The sequence below is a fragment of the Lepidochelys olivacea genome (genome assembly GCF_965140295.1).
Source record: "Lepidochelys olivacea isolate rLepOli2 genome assembly, chromosome: 19".
Lineage (NCBI taxonomy): Eukaryota > Metazoa > Chordata > Testudines > Cheloniidae > Lepidochelys > Lepidochelys olivacea.
This window is the reverse complement of record NC_140429.1, coordinates 3,490,108-3,506,202: the sequence shown is the minus strand read 5'-3', so window position 1 is coordinate 3,506,202 and position 16,095 is coordinate 3,490,108. Positions and strand designations below refer to the sequence as shown.

At 50.1% G+C, this 16,095-nt stretch overlaps 1 protein-coding gene across 3 annotated transcripts; it reads right to left on the bottom strand.

Moving 5' to 3' along the window:
• Window positions 1–889: 889 nt before the first annotated feature.
• On the bottom strand, window positions 890–15,555 carry LOC311533125 (UPF0500 protein C1orf216 homolog). 3 transcript variants are annotated; one of them, XM_084652267.1, is made up of 4 exons: window positions 15,375–15,555; window positions 10,071–10,908; window positions 1,708–1,819; window positions 890–980 (listed from the first exon to the last, which is right to left on the bottom strand). In XM_084652267.1, exons 2-3 carry the CDS (start codon window positions 10,893–10,895, stop codon window positions 1,763–1,765), a joined length of 882 nt encoding a protein of 293 aa, XP_084508393.1. In that variant the 5' UTR covers window positions 10,896–10,908; window positions 15,375–15,555; the 3' UTR covers window positions 890–980; window positions 1,708–1,762. The 3 variants fall into 3 exon arrangements, 2 of the variants coding, with proteins under 2 accessions (XP_084508393.1, XP_084508394.1); XM_084652268.1 differs by lacking the exons at window positions 890–980; window positions 1,708–1,819 and adding an exon at window positions 6,205–7,163; XR_014714507.1 differs by lacking the exons at window positions 890–980; window positions 10,071–10,908 and having other exon boundaries at window positions 1,730–1,819.
• Between the last annotated feature and the right edge of the window lie 540 nt (window positions 15,556–16,095).

Genomic DNA, 16,095 nt, shown 5'->3' with positions numbered 1-16,095 from the left:
CATTAATGTAGAGCTGACTGCAGGGAGACCATTCTGCTTCACGGCAGCTTGGGCGGTGACGAAATTTGTTTTCATTTCGCACTGGAACAAACCCAAACCCTTCCCAACGTTTTTGCAGAGTGGCTAGTTCCAGATCGAAAATCTCAGGTTTCAAAGCAGGATGCTCCCCACTCTCGCTCTCTCTTATCCGAGGTGACCAGCCAGCCCCTGGACTACAGAAACTGATGAGTCTTTGCAAAATGTTTTGGCTTTGATGAAAAGTCCCCGATCCTTGCGTGGGCTGATGCGGGACTGACGTGGCCCTGTGCTGTTCCCCCTGCACAGGGGTGACCCTCACCCTGGGAGGAGGGCAGGTTTGATGCCTGGCAAGGGTACGCAAAGGGGTGGAAGGCTCCTTGTACCTGCTCTCCCGTGCTGCAGCGCTGAGCACTAACAACATCCATGCTTTTTGGTTTGAAACCCCCACGTCAGCTTGGAGCCCAGGTTCAGCCTGGAGTACAAGCGGCAGTGCAGCCGTCCTCCCGAGTGGGTGCGATTTCTGCCGTCCAGGGAAGGGGGCTGCAAGATCGACACAGCTCATGGAAGGATAAGGGGAGGGCTGCACACAGAGGGCTCTTAACTCCACTGTCCAGGTGCCCTGAGGCAGGACGGCTGAGCCCTGCCTGGGGCACCAGGCACAAAGAGAGCCCCTCTCTCTGCTTTGGCATCCTCCAGAGACCTCCCAAGCTGCTGCAGGTGTGTCTAGCAGGGAGGCACACATGGAGCCTGGAAGGGGATGAGCTCATCTTGCAGGGTGACTTGTTTGCCGGCCCTAGTTAGGTTCACTGGCTCCCTCGCCAGAGTGGGAGCTGTGAGTCCCGTGGTCGCCTCAGGAAGGGAAAATCCCTGGGTCTGGGGATCATCCGGTGCCGGAGCCTTTCACCTCCAGAGGGCTGCTCAGAATCCACCCAGCGTGGCCCAGGGCCGTGAGCCTTTGATCCCTGGGGGGTGAAATGAGTTTGGTGGGTGTCAGTGGACAGGTGCCGGCATCCCTGATATTGAGCTGCGGCTCCCATGGACGTCGGCTGGGTTGGGGGGTTCTCAACCCCTCTGAAACATAAACCATGTGCGTTTGGGCCTAAATTGGAGGGCAAAGGGAATTGCTGGCTTTCTAAAGGCCTTGCTTAAATAAGCAACAGGGCACTACCGCGGGTGACAAACTGCTTACACAGACTGCCCCACCCCTTGCCTACCCAGGACATTACAAAGTACAGGGAACAGTGCCACGTTTCTGAGCCCTGGGGGCTTTCAAGGGCTCCTGACAATACCACTTACACTAATGCACATTCAAACCCCATTAACTGCAATGGACTTTGGATCAGACCCTAAACAAGGAGCACCTCTGCAAAAGTCAATGGCCAAACATATGCAAGATCAGACTCAGGCCCATAGTGTGTAAAGCTTTGAGAACCTTTTGCCATGAAAGGTGCTGTTATTTAAGTTAATATTTAACGGATCATCACCTTTATGTTTCATCACGAAGGGACCAACCCTGCGATCCTTCCCCGTGCCAAATGCTGGTGGGATTGGGCCAGAACACTTGTTAAAAGAATTTGGGGGGGTGGCAGGGAAGAAAGGCAGGTCTCCTTGCAGGTTGGTCATTCCCAAGTTCAGCATCACATTTGTCCATTACCTCTTCATTGTGTCTCGTCTCTCCATGGTACTTACATGACCCCTGACGCTGGAGTATCCGAGTCCCCCACAATCTTCTGTGTGTTCCCCCTCAGAACACTGCTGCGACGTGGGACAGGGCAACGATCCCCATTTTATAGCTGGGAAACTGAGACACACAGAAACAAAATGACTGAAGGAGTCTGCGGTGGAACAGAGATTTGAACCCAAGACCCCTAACTACAGGACCATCCTCCCTCTCCCTTTTGTATTTATTTTCCAGTGCCCGCAGCGCAAGTCAGACTTGCATCAGCTGGGGTTACGTTTGCTGGGAAACAGCGTGTGATTTAAAAAGAAAAAATGAACTAAAAACCCCACCATGGAGGCGATTCTAAACAGCAGGCCTCAAATGCATGAGCAGTGCAAGGGAGATGGGGAATGCAATCCCATACCCGGGCATGGCAAGGAGACCTCGCTGGGTTCATTGCCTCTCCACGGACAATGGCAGACAGACAAAGCACTGGACCAGATCCTCAGCTGGTGTCAATCAGCTCCCCTTTATACCAGGTGAGGTTCTGGCCCTCTGCCTGCTGTATCTATCCTGCTGGGAGCAAAATTGATGTTGGCCAGTGAAAGAAGGGAGGTCACTGGCCTGCCCTGCAGATCAAAGGTTAGCGATAGTGCAAAGGCAGCAATGATAGTCATCTTAGAGAGACAGGGACAGTGGGAGGCTGAAAAGAGCAGGCTGGGTGTGGTTGATAATGGAGGCCACCGATTGTAAAAACAGGCATGAAGGGAATTTGTTTTGCAAAGTTATAATCTTCCTAGATCTGAGTGTCTTGGAAATAGTAAAGGAGCCCTGGTGGACTCTGAAGTTGGCATGCAGTCAGGCTTTTCCCCCCCTGCAGTTGGGAGGGGTTTTCATTAATTTGCAAATCTTGTTTGGGTATTTAGAGGAGGCTGGAAATTCAGTATGAGGTTGATTTTGCAAATCAAAACTGGCTCTCTAAAAAACAGCACTAAGGGCGTAAGCAGAGGGAACTTCACAATAACCGAGAAGGAAGCCTCTTGTTTACGGAGCAGATCTACCCCTTTGATCTGCTCCCTGAGTTATTCCTTCATTTCTTGAGCAAATAATCTGGATTTTCACAATATTTACCTTGGAAATAATTATTTATATAAAACACTCGACCAAGATAAACAGAGAATCACTCCCTCTCTCTGCGGGTCAGGACAGCAGACAGCCCAGGGTCTAATGTTCTCTTAATCCTGCAGAGCCCCTGTCTGAATGAATGTGCCACAGGCAGGCAGGCAGGCAGGCTTGGAATTAGAGCTCAAGCCAAAATGGAAAATGTTCCTTCCTTAGACAAATAAAGTTAGAGCACACACAATTCCTAATAAAATGGCAGATGTTGAGGGACAAAATTCCGGAGAGCTCCCACCAAGCGGTGAATAAAACCAAAGCCACCCCGCCTGAGACACCCGTCCCTAGGTCCCAAACAGAGCCTAGGTTTGTGTGTGCGCATTGTTTTTAAAAGGGGCCACGGCAGCTTTGAATTCCCACAGGTTGTCGGGGCTGCAAAGGAGAGGGGGGAAAGGTGACGGAAGGTTCGAAGGCCTGGTATGGCTTCCCTTTATCTCTATTTAATCTCTGCAGTGCCCCAGGCAAAGTCACCTTTAGGTCAATACTCAGGTGTTTTATCTGCCACCCATCTGCCTGTAGCAAACATCCCATCTTTCCTTATTAACCAACAGCTGCAGGGCAGGTGGGACCAGGGAGCTCAGGGAATCCAGTCACCCTGGTTTAGGAGGATGGTAAATAACGCAACCACACGAGATCACGGGAACAGCACAGACGTTAGCACCGGCTCCATTTTGTTCACGCTTGGGAGGTGGGGAGCAGCCTCTGTCTTGGATTTTTAAAAGTTAAATGGCCGCCAGTATTTTACAAGCGTCACCGCGTCTGTGACGTCAGTCCAGCTGGCGCTCTGCACATGCCCTTGCGGGGACTGGGTGTGCACAATTGTACGTGCAAAGTGCAGAGGATCACAGAGAGGAATTCTTACAACTCTGGGCCTTTCTGTGCAGGTGTTTATAGTTCTGTTTTGCACCTGCTGATGGTAAAGCCAGTTAGGTAAATGAACAGAGAGGGAGGCAGACTGATTGCTGGCCTTCGTGTCAGAGATATACCTGGAAAGTCTGAAGTGCTACTTTGGGGGCATGGGGCGGGGATCCTGAGCTTCTGGTTTAGCCCCACGTCTGCTTTTTGGCCGGTTGGTATTGCTATTGTACCAGCCCTGGAGGCTGAACTCCACCTTTTCAGCCACAGAGTAGATATAGACCAAGCATCAGCAACATCAGCTTCCCCCATGCTGACTTGGAATGACTCTGCCTAGTGGTGAGCTCAGCCCCAGATGGAGCCAGGCCTTGGTTTCTCTTCTGAATTTGCCGATGGTCAGTGGGGCAAATATTGTGGTGGTTTTGTAACATGAACCCTTGTCTTCTAGAAATGAATCAAGATCAACCAACTGATTTTCAAAGAGATTCCCGAACATGTGTCAGATGGCCTGGGTGCAGAGCAGGTCCCTGTTGATAGAAGACCCTCTATCCCACTGTCAGCCCTGTGAGCCGTTCAGCTAGATAATGCTGGCTTTTTAATCATCTTGCGCCTAACCCTGCGGCAGCTTTTGTCTTCAGGAGGTGGGAAACCGTTGCTGTTGACGTGTCTGACGGGCTCATGTCCCATCTGGGAGATGCAACGCAAAATGGTTCCTCCAAAAGGACACTGGCCTTCAGGGAGTGTGAAACCTTGTCTGCACTGGCCTCCATTCCAGGCATTTTGACCGGCAGCCACCAGCCAGTTGCAACAGCTGAACCCCTTGGTGTACACAAGGTGAGCCCCAGGTGCAGCTCATCCCAGTTGCAAGCAGGAGGGTTTGCAGTGATGCACCTACAGCACTGGACAGGTATCGAAGTCTGACACCAGGGCGGATCTCCCGTGCAGACAAGGCCTCAGCCTGAATCAGTTCATGTCCCTGCTTGGACTCCATCTGACCACGTGCAAATGCCATAACACAGCCAGACTTTCTCAGATCATATGCTACGTTCTTGTGTGATTGGCCCATCTCAAGTACCGTACCATGTTGTCACGTGACCTGGGCCGCATTGTCTCATAGCTGGACCATCTCAGGTCATGTGCCATGCTGTCACATGACATGCGCCACATTGTTGCATGGCCACAACTTTTCAGGTCATATACCATGCTGCCACGTGAGATGTGCCACGTTGTCACAGGGCCCAACTCTCACTCCTGCTTGAAAACCCGTCTGTTAATTTCCTGACATGAGTCATGAAACTTGAGGTTTCTGGGACAGTAGCTCCTGCTATCTGTAATCGGCTATGATAAGCTGATCTGACGGGGCAAGCTTTATTCACTCTCTGTCATGCTCTGCTCTCTGCTTGCCATGTTTTGTCCTGCAGTTTACGCAATTGAACATGACAGCCAGTGCCTTTTTGGGTGTTTTCCTAGCCTGCCTTGGGTGGGGGCTAGAGAAAGGAAAGCAGCAACTGCCCTGAAATGAGCCACCAGCAGGCGAGGTGAGTGAAATTGATGCATAAACGCCTGGGAGTCGGTGAATCTCGGGCACTATTTATGGGGTATTATGGAAGCACCAGGGGGTGGGTGGGGGTGTTGAGCTCTACAACACCAGTTCAGTCAGGAACCTCAAGGGCTCTAAAGCCAGCCCATACTTAACAGTGAGCAGGGCTGGGGCAGGGAACAGACCCTGTTGTGGGGCCATGGAAGGAGCTAAGGAGAACCGTCCTCACCAGAAACCCAAGTGAAAGGGATCATGGTCTAGTGTTAGAGGAGGGGATTTTAAGTCAGGACTTTTGGCTTCTCTTCCTGGATTGGCCATCGACCCTGTACGTGAGTTTGGGTATAAGTCATTTCATGTCTCAAGGCATCAGTTTGTCATTTGTGAAATGGGGATAATGAATGGATATTGGCAGAGGCTGAGGGCAATATCCATATTTATTGGACCCGTATTGACTAGGGTTGGCTCTGATTTTATCTAAGCCATCAAGAGCCCCATGTCACAGCCTGGGCTGGAGGAGAAGGTTACAAGGCTGCCCACTGATGGTGCTCTGAGCATGGACCAGAAGGAGGTCCTTCTGGAGAGAGGCATGGTGCTGAGCACATGACACCCTCTACATCAGTTCTACCCTCAAGTTGTGACCTTGATTCTCCTCTAGTCCAAAGTCAATATGCTACCACTGCAGCACCACTCCAGTACCCAGTGCCATATACTCACTTCCCACTGGTAGCTCTCAAGATGCTCTTTCGTACAGCTCTGTCTCCACACACGTGAACTAAACGCAGGTGACGGCTGGAACCTCTGTTGCAACAATGTATATTGCCTTCTGTCAGTTCTACCAGTGAGGTAAAAGCAGGCCCCTGGTGTTCTAACCCTCATGCAACAGGATCAGGATGAAAATATCATGCACAGTACGATAGCCAGCTGTTGAAGAGTATTAAAGGAGTACTTTGTGGGATGTGTTTTTTATCTCCAAACTTTATTAATATGAATAATAATTCATGATCTAGCATGTCAGTGATACAGACAACAGCCAGCAGGCCCTAGAATAGAAGCAAACATGAAAGCAGTCATGCCCTTCGAGGAGCAAGGTATTTCTCCTCACAAAGAGGCTGGAGTCCTCCTGGCCGGGATGCAGATGGCAAGAAATCTGTTGCAGGTTTTCTTCTCTGCTGCCAGGACAAGATTTGGTCACTTTCTTGCATTTTGAATGCTGCCTCTTTAAAAACTCATTCTTAAAGAAAATCGCCCATTTTAGCTCATCTTTTCCATCCTTTCAGGGTCAAAACTCAGGCTACAGGTGTTTCATTATTACAGCAATGGGGTTTCCCTGCTCTCTACAGGACCTGACCCTGCAGTCCCCACTGACTCAGTTATTATTAGTTGAAATTGGGGCCTTGTTGTGTTAGGTGCAGAAGAGCTATCTAACAAGAAGGCGGAGCTTACAGTCTAAATATGCATCAAGATTGCAGGATCAGCATCAGAGCTTTGAATGCTACAACCCCTTCTCCCACGAGTAAGCCTTAGTCACGTGCCTAGTCTCATTGACTTTCCTGGAACTACACACGAAAGGGCTATGGGACCGTATCCTCGCTTCCGCTTACTGGAAGATATGAAGAAACGTGGTGCAAAATGGAAGTTATTGCAGGTATCAACGGCAGCTTTGTGAAGGTGCAGAGAGCATGGAATATAATATAATAATAATACATAGTTAATTTTCATCTATCTGTCCATCTCAGAGCACTCTGTTAAGTTAAGTACCATAACTCCCATTTTGCAGATGGGGAAACTGAGGCACAGAGAGGTGAAGTGACACGCCCAATGTCACCCAGCAGGTCAGTGGCAGGGGTGGGAACAGAATCCAGGTCTCTTGACTTCCTAGGCCTCTGCTCTTGCCACTAAACCACACGGCCTCCCCTAGAACAGTACAATAAATAGAATAATAAGAATATGGAGCAAATTCACTTTTAAGAAAATATACCAAATAAACACAATGGTCTCTTTTTAATCTCTCTTATATTTCTTATACTCTGTATGTGCATTTCTCATTGGAAAAATGGATTAGAAAAGTTACTCTTTGCTTTACAACAATAAATTAATAGAACATGGACAGCACGGCTGTGAGAAAGGTTATTACTAGGGGATTTTTCTGATTTGGCACCTAGTTTTTAAATATATACTGTAGGTAGATAGGGGTATGTGGGATGTGTGTGTGTGTAAGTGTAATAAAAAAATCTAAATCAATATATTGTAATACTGAATCTGAAAAAAATATTAGAGTTAAATGAAACTTGACCCTATTTTAAAGCATTTTGAGGTCAGTTCTTAGTAGTATGAGTCTCTCTCTTCGACCCCAATTCACTAGCCCATCTCAAGTCAGCAAAGCAGTTAAGCTCATGCGTAACTAGACATCAGTGGGAATTAAGCCTTTAAGTCAAGACTGGACATCTTTCTAAAAGGCACACTCTAGCTCAAACAGAAGTTCCGGGCTTATTGCAGGAATCCCTGGATGAAATTATCTGGCAGTGCTGTGAAGGAGGTCAGATGGCCTTTACAGTCTGAGCACGTGCTTAAAGTAAGCATGGGCTTACGTGCATTGCCAAATAGGGAGGAACTCAAGCATGGGTTGAAATGCTTTGCTGCACTAAGGGCCTTTGTCACCAGATGGACTTTTACACTCAGAGCACATCACACACTGCTGCAGATTACAATCCCCAAGCATATGCAACCCATCGATTCCTACAGAGCTTGCTGGACACGTACAATCTGTTTCTCACAAGGCATTGGCTGTCAACGCAAGACACACACAATAGTCGGGAGCTCATTCCCGTCGCAGCAGCAAACATGTGGGAGCAGCATACACCACTTGCAATTATATGTTCCACCAACAGAACAGCCTGATCTGGCATCTCAACTCTCCAATGCAGGCCCTACGATCTAAGCTAGAGAAGGGAAAATCCAGCAGAGGGTTAGTGTTTCCATGAGCTTCGTGGTTCAAGGTTTGATTTGGGCTCTTTCAAACACCTTTCCCCCTTCATTTTAAGTGTTGTTTTTCATGGGAGATGTAGTAGATGGTACAGAGATGGGGTAAAAAGTTCCCTAAGAAACTGGCAGCCTGTGCAATGCAAACAATAACCTGACTGCACAGCACCTTTGACACCTGCAATTCATCAGGTCAGACTAGAACTGGATGATTACAGTGGTCCCTTCTGGCCATTAAATCTATGAATAAAGATTCTCTTTTTCCAGCAGTTCTTCTCGTGGCTTCTAGAACAACCAGAGGAGGGAAAACTCTGAAGGCCAAAACCCAGATGAAACCTTCAACCTAAAAGCTGTGAATTCAGATCTCAGTGCAGAAGTCACGGTTTTCCAGTGGATTCTAACAATGGCCCGTGGAGTTCTCCCATCTCTGATTTTAATGGCAATTTTCATGTCTAGATTCACACTCCAAGCTAAAGACGTTCTTGGGGGCCAATTCCAAACCTTCCTAATGTTGCAGAGCCATGGTGAATAGGATTCCTTATTTAAAATGTTAATTCAAAGAATTACAGGGAGAGTTTCAAAGATCAGTATCAGATCATGAGCCTCAGCAAAGCTGGATTGTGAAGAGAATTGTGCCCCATTCAGAGCTGTAGTAACCAACAGACCCAACAGGCTGGGTCTAGAGAACACTCTTTGGAAGAGGCAGGCAGGGTGAGCATGGGCATGGGAAAGCCACAGCGGTAGCAGCAGCCAGGGGAGCTGTCTGCAGAGGGGACCCTGACGAACGGCTATCCAGCCAATGCAGAGAGCGGCTGAAGCTGTGCTGGCCGGTCCAGAGGGGGAGCAGTCACACATAGCGAAGCTGGGGGGAAGAGGTTGTTGCAGGGGGAGGAGGAGAAAGAAATTAGAGGAGGCATTGCAGAGCCAGTTGGGGAGACCCAGGCCTTTGAGAGGAGCCAGGCTATGACATTGCTGATGAGCTGTTCACTTTCGAAGCACAGTGGGACTAAATGGTCATGGATTTAGGGTGAAATTTGAGAGCCTCTGGGCACTCAGTGGACCTCTGAGTAGGCAGCTCAGCTGTGATGGACAGAGAGAGAGATAAGGAGGTGGGATGGATGCTAAGAGTGGTCAGTAGATTGACAGTAGTAGACCGTCCTTAGGGGTATTGTTATGATGGAACATTCCACCCAGAAATAACCCTCTTGCTAACTAATCAGGTACTAGCTTGCTGACTGGCCTGTGCCAATTCACTAGTGACCCCAGGTCTCAGGTGAGATCTCCAGTGAGACTGGGGTCCTGGGAACATTGGTGAATCCTGGCTGCTAATCAGCTGGCGAAGGGTTAATTGTTTGTGCTAAAGGAATATGCAGCATGGTGGGGCGGGGGAGGGGGTTGGGCTGAGAAAGGGTTAATCAGGCTCATTTCAAATGGCACCAGCCCCTCCCGTTCTCTGACTTCTCAACCACTAGCTGGGGCACATTTTGGACTTTTCACTTGTGCTCTCAGCGAGAGCCATGCATGGAAATGGACGGGAACATGCTTCTAGCTACGTTGTTCCCGCTCATAAATACCAGGTGGCATTCATCAGGTCGGGTGTCCTCACGCTTCACTAAATCCTTGGGTGCACAAGGCAAGAGCATCTCATGCCCGCCTCCCATGCAGAACCTGGGAGCTGACTGCAAAGCTCGGTGGGGCCCAATCCTGGATGCTGTGCTCAGACGAAACAACTGGTTAGAGCCAGGTAAGGGTTGGGGGGGCGGGGGGGGGCAGATCTAACTGTGACAGATGGGGAATGAGCCTCTTTCACAGGCCAGCGTGAGCCGGTGCTTTGGGACGCACCACGCCCTGCTGGATGTATCGGAGGAGCTCTTTGCGGTTGTCCAGGATGGTGTCGAAGCTCTCCTGCAGCCGGTTCTGCTGGTCCACCACTTTCTGCTGGAGGCCGCGGATCCAACGCAGCAGGGCCAGGCGCCGATACATCACCAGGTGGATGTGGTGTTTCTCCTTCTCCCGCTCCTTGTATCTCATCTTGTCCTGGAGGTTCTGGAAGGCCTCGGCCAGCACCGGGAAGACCGTGTCCGAGTTGGAGGAGTTTTCGAAATCAGCGTCGGGCACCTGAAGCGCTGGCTGGTTCCTTGGGTCTTTGGTGGTGGCAGCGGGGGCCTCCCAGGCATTGCCAGTGATACTGTCGGGGCTGTCGATGCTGAGGGAGCTGCTGGCATAGCCATTGTCCTCTAAGGGGGAGCCAGCCCATTTGCCACACTCTTTGGCCATGTCCTCAGTAGCCGCTTTCTCCTTCTCGGCGCCACTGAGCTCGGCTCCCTTGTGGGGGCTGCGCACGTCCTCCTCAGAGAGTCCCAGCTTGTCTGACTTCAGCCCTCGGGGAGCATCCCTAAGCCTGCCCTGAGCTGTCTGTCTCTGCACTAAGAACACCAGATTATTGGCTGTGTTTTCTATCTGGCCGGAGCCCCCCTCCATCCGGGTCCCAATCACCACCTGGCTCCAGTTCTCGTTGCTGTCATACCCTTCCGCCACAAAGTTGAAATTCTTGTCCTGCCTGAGCTCCCGTTCAGCGAGGAAGGCCGTGCCCAGCGTGGGGTCCCGCTTGCCCTCATGGAATGGAGCATTCAGGGGGACGTCTGGCTGGCACACTGCAAACATCATTCCACCCTCCCGGCTGGGAAGAGAGAGAGAGAACTGATGTGAAGGAAGGATCTTGGTCTGAGTTCCCAGGGTCAGCCTGGCCTCCCAGCTCTACCGTTCCCCAGCTTCTAACTCTCCTGAGCTCAAAGGACCTGATTCTGCTCTGCTTTGTCACTGCAATAACCCCACTGACTTCAGGACAGTTACTCCAGATTAATACCAGCATGATTAAGAGGAGAAGTAGGCCCAGGGGATTGATGTAAGCACAAACCAGGGAGGAAAGAGAGGAGCATCTGGTCTGGTCTTGAATGGGATGGTACCCTAAGTTGGAAACAGGTTGATATGGCCTAAGATGTAATGTTTGGTTTCTAGCCTGAAGTCTGGGGGCTTGTGGGATTTTGGTTGGGCCTATGGTAGCATTAGGGGACGAATGTAAACTTCAGATCTGGGTCCTAAACTGTAGAAGCTCGGCTCCCAGGTTTTAGGTCTGGCCAATTTCTGGAATGGGAATAGAATGATAAGCCCTAGCAATGTATAGGGTATTGTAGCACAGTAACATAGGACACAGTCCTTCCCATGGACTTTGATGAGAACAGGATCGGGCCCCTAGTTTGGCCTGGCAAGGTCTGTTTGATTAAGATCTGGTAAAGTGAGTTATGATAGTGGTGCGATGCCTTGTCTCAGTGCACCAACATTTGGCTCTGGTACGTGCTGCACTCACACTCTGGCCCAGCAAATATTAGAATAAAAGATCCCCAAAGTGTTTAAAACCTTCCTGAACTATTTCTTACGGTGGTGTTATGGGATGCAGTGGAGCTGGCCATTTCTGACTCCCCCTGGTGGCAAGGTGAGCTCCTCAAGTGGATGAGGGGAAGTCCGGTTTATATAGGAAGGTTGGAACAGAGCCAGGCAGAACAAAAACCTTAATTTCTTGTCAGGAACCCTCAGTGGTCTGGCCACCTTGGGCCCAATCCTCAACTAGTGCACGTCAGCACTGCCCCGTTGGCTCTGGCGATTGACACCCGCTGAGGATCCAGCCCCACTGTTAAGAGCGGGGGAACTGGTTGGGTGAAATGAGAACCGATGCAAAACTTTGCCCAAGCTCCATTCAGATCCTGCATCCCGAATTGTTTGAAAATGATTGTGGCATAAGAGGGTTTTTTTCCCCCCTTTCCTTTTGCATTTTTGTGGCCTTCCCCTAGAGAGCAGCTCCTTTCAAGGAGTTTCTGGGCTACTTTAGTAAACCCAGGAAATCCTCAATAGTTTGTCATCCAATCCCAGGGTCAGATTTTCAACTGGTATCAATCCAAGTAACTCTATTGAAGTCAGTGAGAACACCACCCACGCTTTCCTTAGCTTCCTGTACTATACTGAAATGTAGAATTACTATGGGCTGTTGCCCAGCTGTCATGTTCCACCCCAGAGGTGGCTGCTTGTAAGTAATAAATGAAGTGAATTCTGTGCATGTAACAGTTTGTGAGGGACTTTGGAAGGATTTGATGCTATAGAAATCTTGAGATGTGATATTAGGTTTTCATATTATTAAATGAGTCAGTGGTTTAATCCTGTTTGCCCTAATGAGGGGCTTTATTGAATCATTCCCCAGCTGACTGTGCCTCCCCCCCCCCCCCCCGACTGAGTGATGGATTCCGGTTCCTTCTCTGCTAAATGAAAGTGCTGAAAGGACAGCGACACTTTAAATGACTTGTGTGATTCCGCCAAGCAAAGGGACATGTCTGATCTGATATGTAGCAACATTCTGTCTAGATTAATCTCCCTAAATAGGCATCTTCTAAGACTATACTTCTCCTGCACCAGTCGGAAGCAGGAGATAAGTCTTTTAAAGAACTGTCTGATACAGGAGAAAAGTGCTGGAAACATAAAACAATTTACAAATACATCCCTGCTACCATCTGTAAGTGAGAACTACAGATGATTCTACATAATCATGGGATTAAAATCACTTTCCTTTAAAGACTTTCTTTAAAATGTGTTCAGCTTCCCAAATGCAATTCCATAGGACCCCATTAGATTATTTTAATAAGGTCTCTGCTGATTTCGATTGGTCTGCTTGATTTTAAATAATGGGCCAATAGCCCTCCCAAAACCAGTAGCCCCAATAGACCTGTTCCCTCATTACAAAACCAAGTTGCAAACTGGAACTAGTAAAAAAAAAAAAATTCATTAAAACTTTGACTCGGGCTCTGAGACGAGATGGATCCAATCTTCCAGCTTCATCACAGTGCGAAAGAAATTCACCGGCAGGAAAACCCAGGGGACCGCGATCACAGTTTTAAAGGAAGACAGAGCGTGGCAGACCTTTCTTTTCATTAAAAAGTTGGTGAATGAGCAAAGGAAGAACGAATCCTGGGTAAGAAATAACTGGGCAGGCTTTGCCCACTTAATCCTGCCCTGGTCAGTATCACTGATATTTAGTAGGCCTCACAAATATGGCATCTTTTGCTTATCTTTGTCATGTCTCAGTGAGGGAATGACAGATCTAAATGTCTGGGTATTTAGAGACAGGATAATAGTCCCCCTAGCAGATCATAGGTAGGGGCTAAAAGCCACACGTTTCCCTTCAAATAAAATGAGCATTTCTGCCCCACCGCCCCGCCAACAAAGAAAATCGTTTTCCCCTCTGCAGTAGTCCAGCATTTAAAGCTCTACTCTGGGATGCAGGAGACCTGGGTTCGGACTTTCTAGGTGACGTTGGGCAAGTCACTTCAGGTGTGTCTATGGGGGATACAAGCCCTGCAGCTTGGCCGCAGCTGGCCCAGGTCAGCTGGCTCAGGCTAAGGGCCTAAAAATTTTGTGTAGACGGTCAGGCTGGCGCTGGGGCTGTAGGACCCCGTGTGGGTTGAGGGTCTCAGAGCCCAGCTCCAGCCCCAGCCCAAACTCTGTGCAGCAATTTTTCAGCCCCGGAGCCTGTCTCTCAAACCCAAGTCAGCTGACCCAGGCCAGCTGCGGCCGTGCTGCAGAGCTTGTCTCCCTGTGTAGATGTACCGTCGTCTGGCCGGGCCTCAGTTCCCATCTGTAAACTGGGGATTGTTGAACTTCCTTCCCTCCCAGGGATGTGGTGAGGGTACATACGACAGCAGGGGCCCAACAGGCCTGAATCTCGTCTACTGTCCCCCAGCATGGTCACTGACATCCGTGCAAAGCAAGGGCCAAATGTACCCTCTGAGGTAAGGGAGTGGAGAGCTCTGACTGGGAAGCACCTGCTCTGCACCCGTGGAAAGGTCGACTCGAGGGAGAGGGAAGAGGGTATCACATTCTACATCCTACCGCAGTTACTGCAGGTTTGGACCCTCTCTGCACAATAGTCCTGATCCTTTTCCCATTCACGCTGGTGTAAATCAGAATTAGCACCGTGTAAGACAAAAGAGCGACACTGGTGTAAGACTGATTAAGGGAGAGGAGAATCAGGCCCATTTGATGGGCTACCAGGAAGGGGTCACACACTCACCTGCCCTGCCTGTTTAATTTTTTATTCCAACGTGGTTGCTATGGCAAGGTTTCCATGGCAAGCAGAGACGTGTGTGTGTGTGTACGCACACCGCATCAGAGAGCACAATGTGCTGTGCTGGTAGCATGTGATGGATGGTGCCCAGAGGCGCAGAAGAGAGCTGTGCTGAATGATCCTGCCACAGAGATGGAGGGGGAGTCACAGAGACAGAGGGATCCCAAGGCCCCTAAAGCCCTGCCTTGTGGGATGTCTGCAGGGGATCCACGTCCTTCCCCTTCCCTCCCTCAGCTTGCAAAAAGCAATTGCTGGTTCCTTCTCCCCAAATCACACTGTTCCCTGGACTGGCCAGCTCTGTGAGCAGCTTAGCGAAAAGGCAAGGGAAAGAGATACCCGGAGAGGAGGAAGGGAACAGGCTTTTAATGTGCATGATAATCTATGCAGAGGGAGGGAGGGGGCAGCTGAACAGATGTGATCAGGGATTATGAGACTGCTGGATTCAATGCCCCAGCACACCCCCACGTGGCTATAGAGTTAGCCTGGATACCCAGCCATAGCAGAGTGCCCTGTACAATCTGACAGCATCATAGCACGCCCAGCCCTTGGCTATACATAGGGGTCGGGGGGGAATGGTTGTGCTCTGTGTGTGTGTCGTAAGGTGTTGCCTGTCTCAGCCCTAAAATGGACCTGAGCAAAACCCTTCCCCGTGCAGTACGGCCCCTGTGAATGAAATCAGAGAGTCAGTCAGCACACACACACGCCCACCCAGAGATCACAAACCGGGGCATTGGCGCCATCCGCGTGGGGGGCAGGATGAGGAGGTGCTGTTGCTTTTAGATCCCTTTTAAAGCTGCTAATGACGATGAGAGAAATAAACAGCCCCCCTCGAAGGAATCCACATGTGGCAACAGGCATAAGCTGTCCACCCTGATCCCAGCACCCAGAGGAAGCAGGTGGCTTCAGCCCTTGGCACCAGCCTGTCTCCTGCATCATTCCAAATACCCCCAGACCCTCAGCGTACAGCTGACACTCACCGGTGGAGCCTTGGGAAAGTGAAGGGGGATTTTCAGGCTGCTGCTCCTGCTGCTCAGCTGGAGAGAACGGAAATAGACCCCTCCACGGCAGCAGGAAAGCGTCATGCACTGCACACTTCCGACAGCAATGAGCGCTGCCGGCAGCAGTGTGTCACAGGCTGATCAGCAGCCAGGCGAGAAATGCAAAGGCACCACCAGGAGCCACCTTAACACAAACCCCAGTGCCGTCCGGGGGCGGGGTGTGTGTGTCCCTTCAGAGATGACACCAAATTCCCTGCGAGGATAAAAATCCTCCAAGGGAGGAGCCATTAAAGAAAGGCAGAGGCATTCACACAGGGACGAGAAGCCCATATTATGCCACGCTGGGATTGACTGGTCTAAGCACCAGCTTTAAACTGTCTACAGTCTGAGGCGCCATAGGTTCAAATCCCCGCAGAGGCAGCTGTTGGGGGCCCCGCTGGAGACCTGTGCAAGGGCCCTGACTTTCAGAGGGCAGGTGCTTTATGAAAATCTGGCCTCTTTCAGGTGGCTCCAGTTAGAGACCAGAAATCACTAAGCCACAGACAGGCCAACAGATTGCTGAGACTATGGTGCCCTGGGGGCAGGGACTGTCCCTTTGTTCTGTCTGTACAGCACCTAGCACCATGGGGCCTTGGGCTCTAGGACTGTGGTGCTATCACGATGCAGATAATAAGAATGATGGTAATAAATTCCCACTGTC

Bases quoted from the DNA above. Each gene is read 5' to 3' on its own strand.
- LOC311533125 (XM_084652267.1), bottom strand. From the start codon at position 10,895: ATGATGTTTGCAGTGTGCCAGCCAGACGTCCCCCTGAATGCTCCATTC. The intron at 1,820-10,070 runs GTGCGTCCCAAA...TGTGTGTCTCAG, and splicing joins GATACATCCAGCAGGGCGTG to TTTCCCAGCTATAAAATGGG.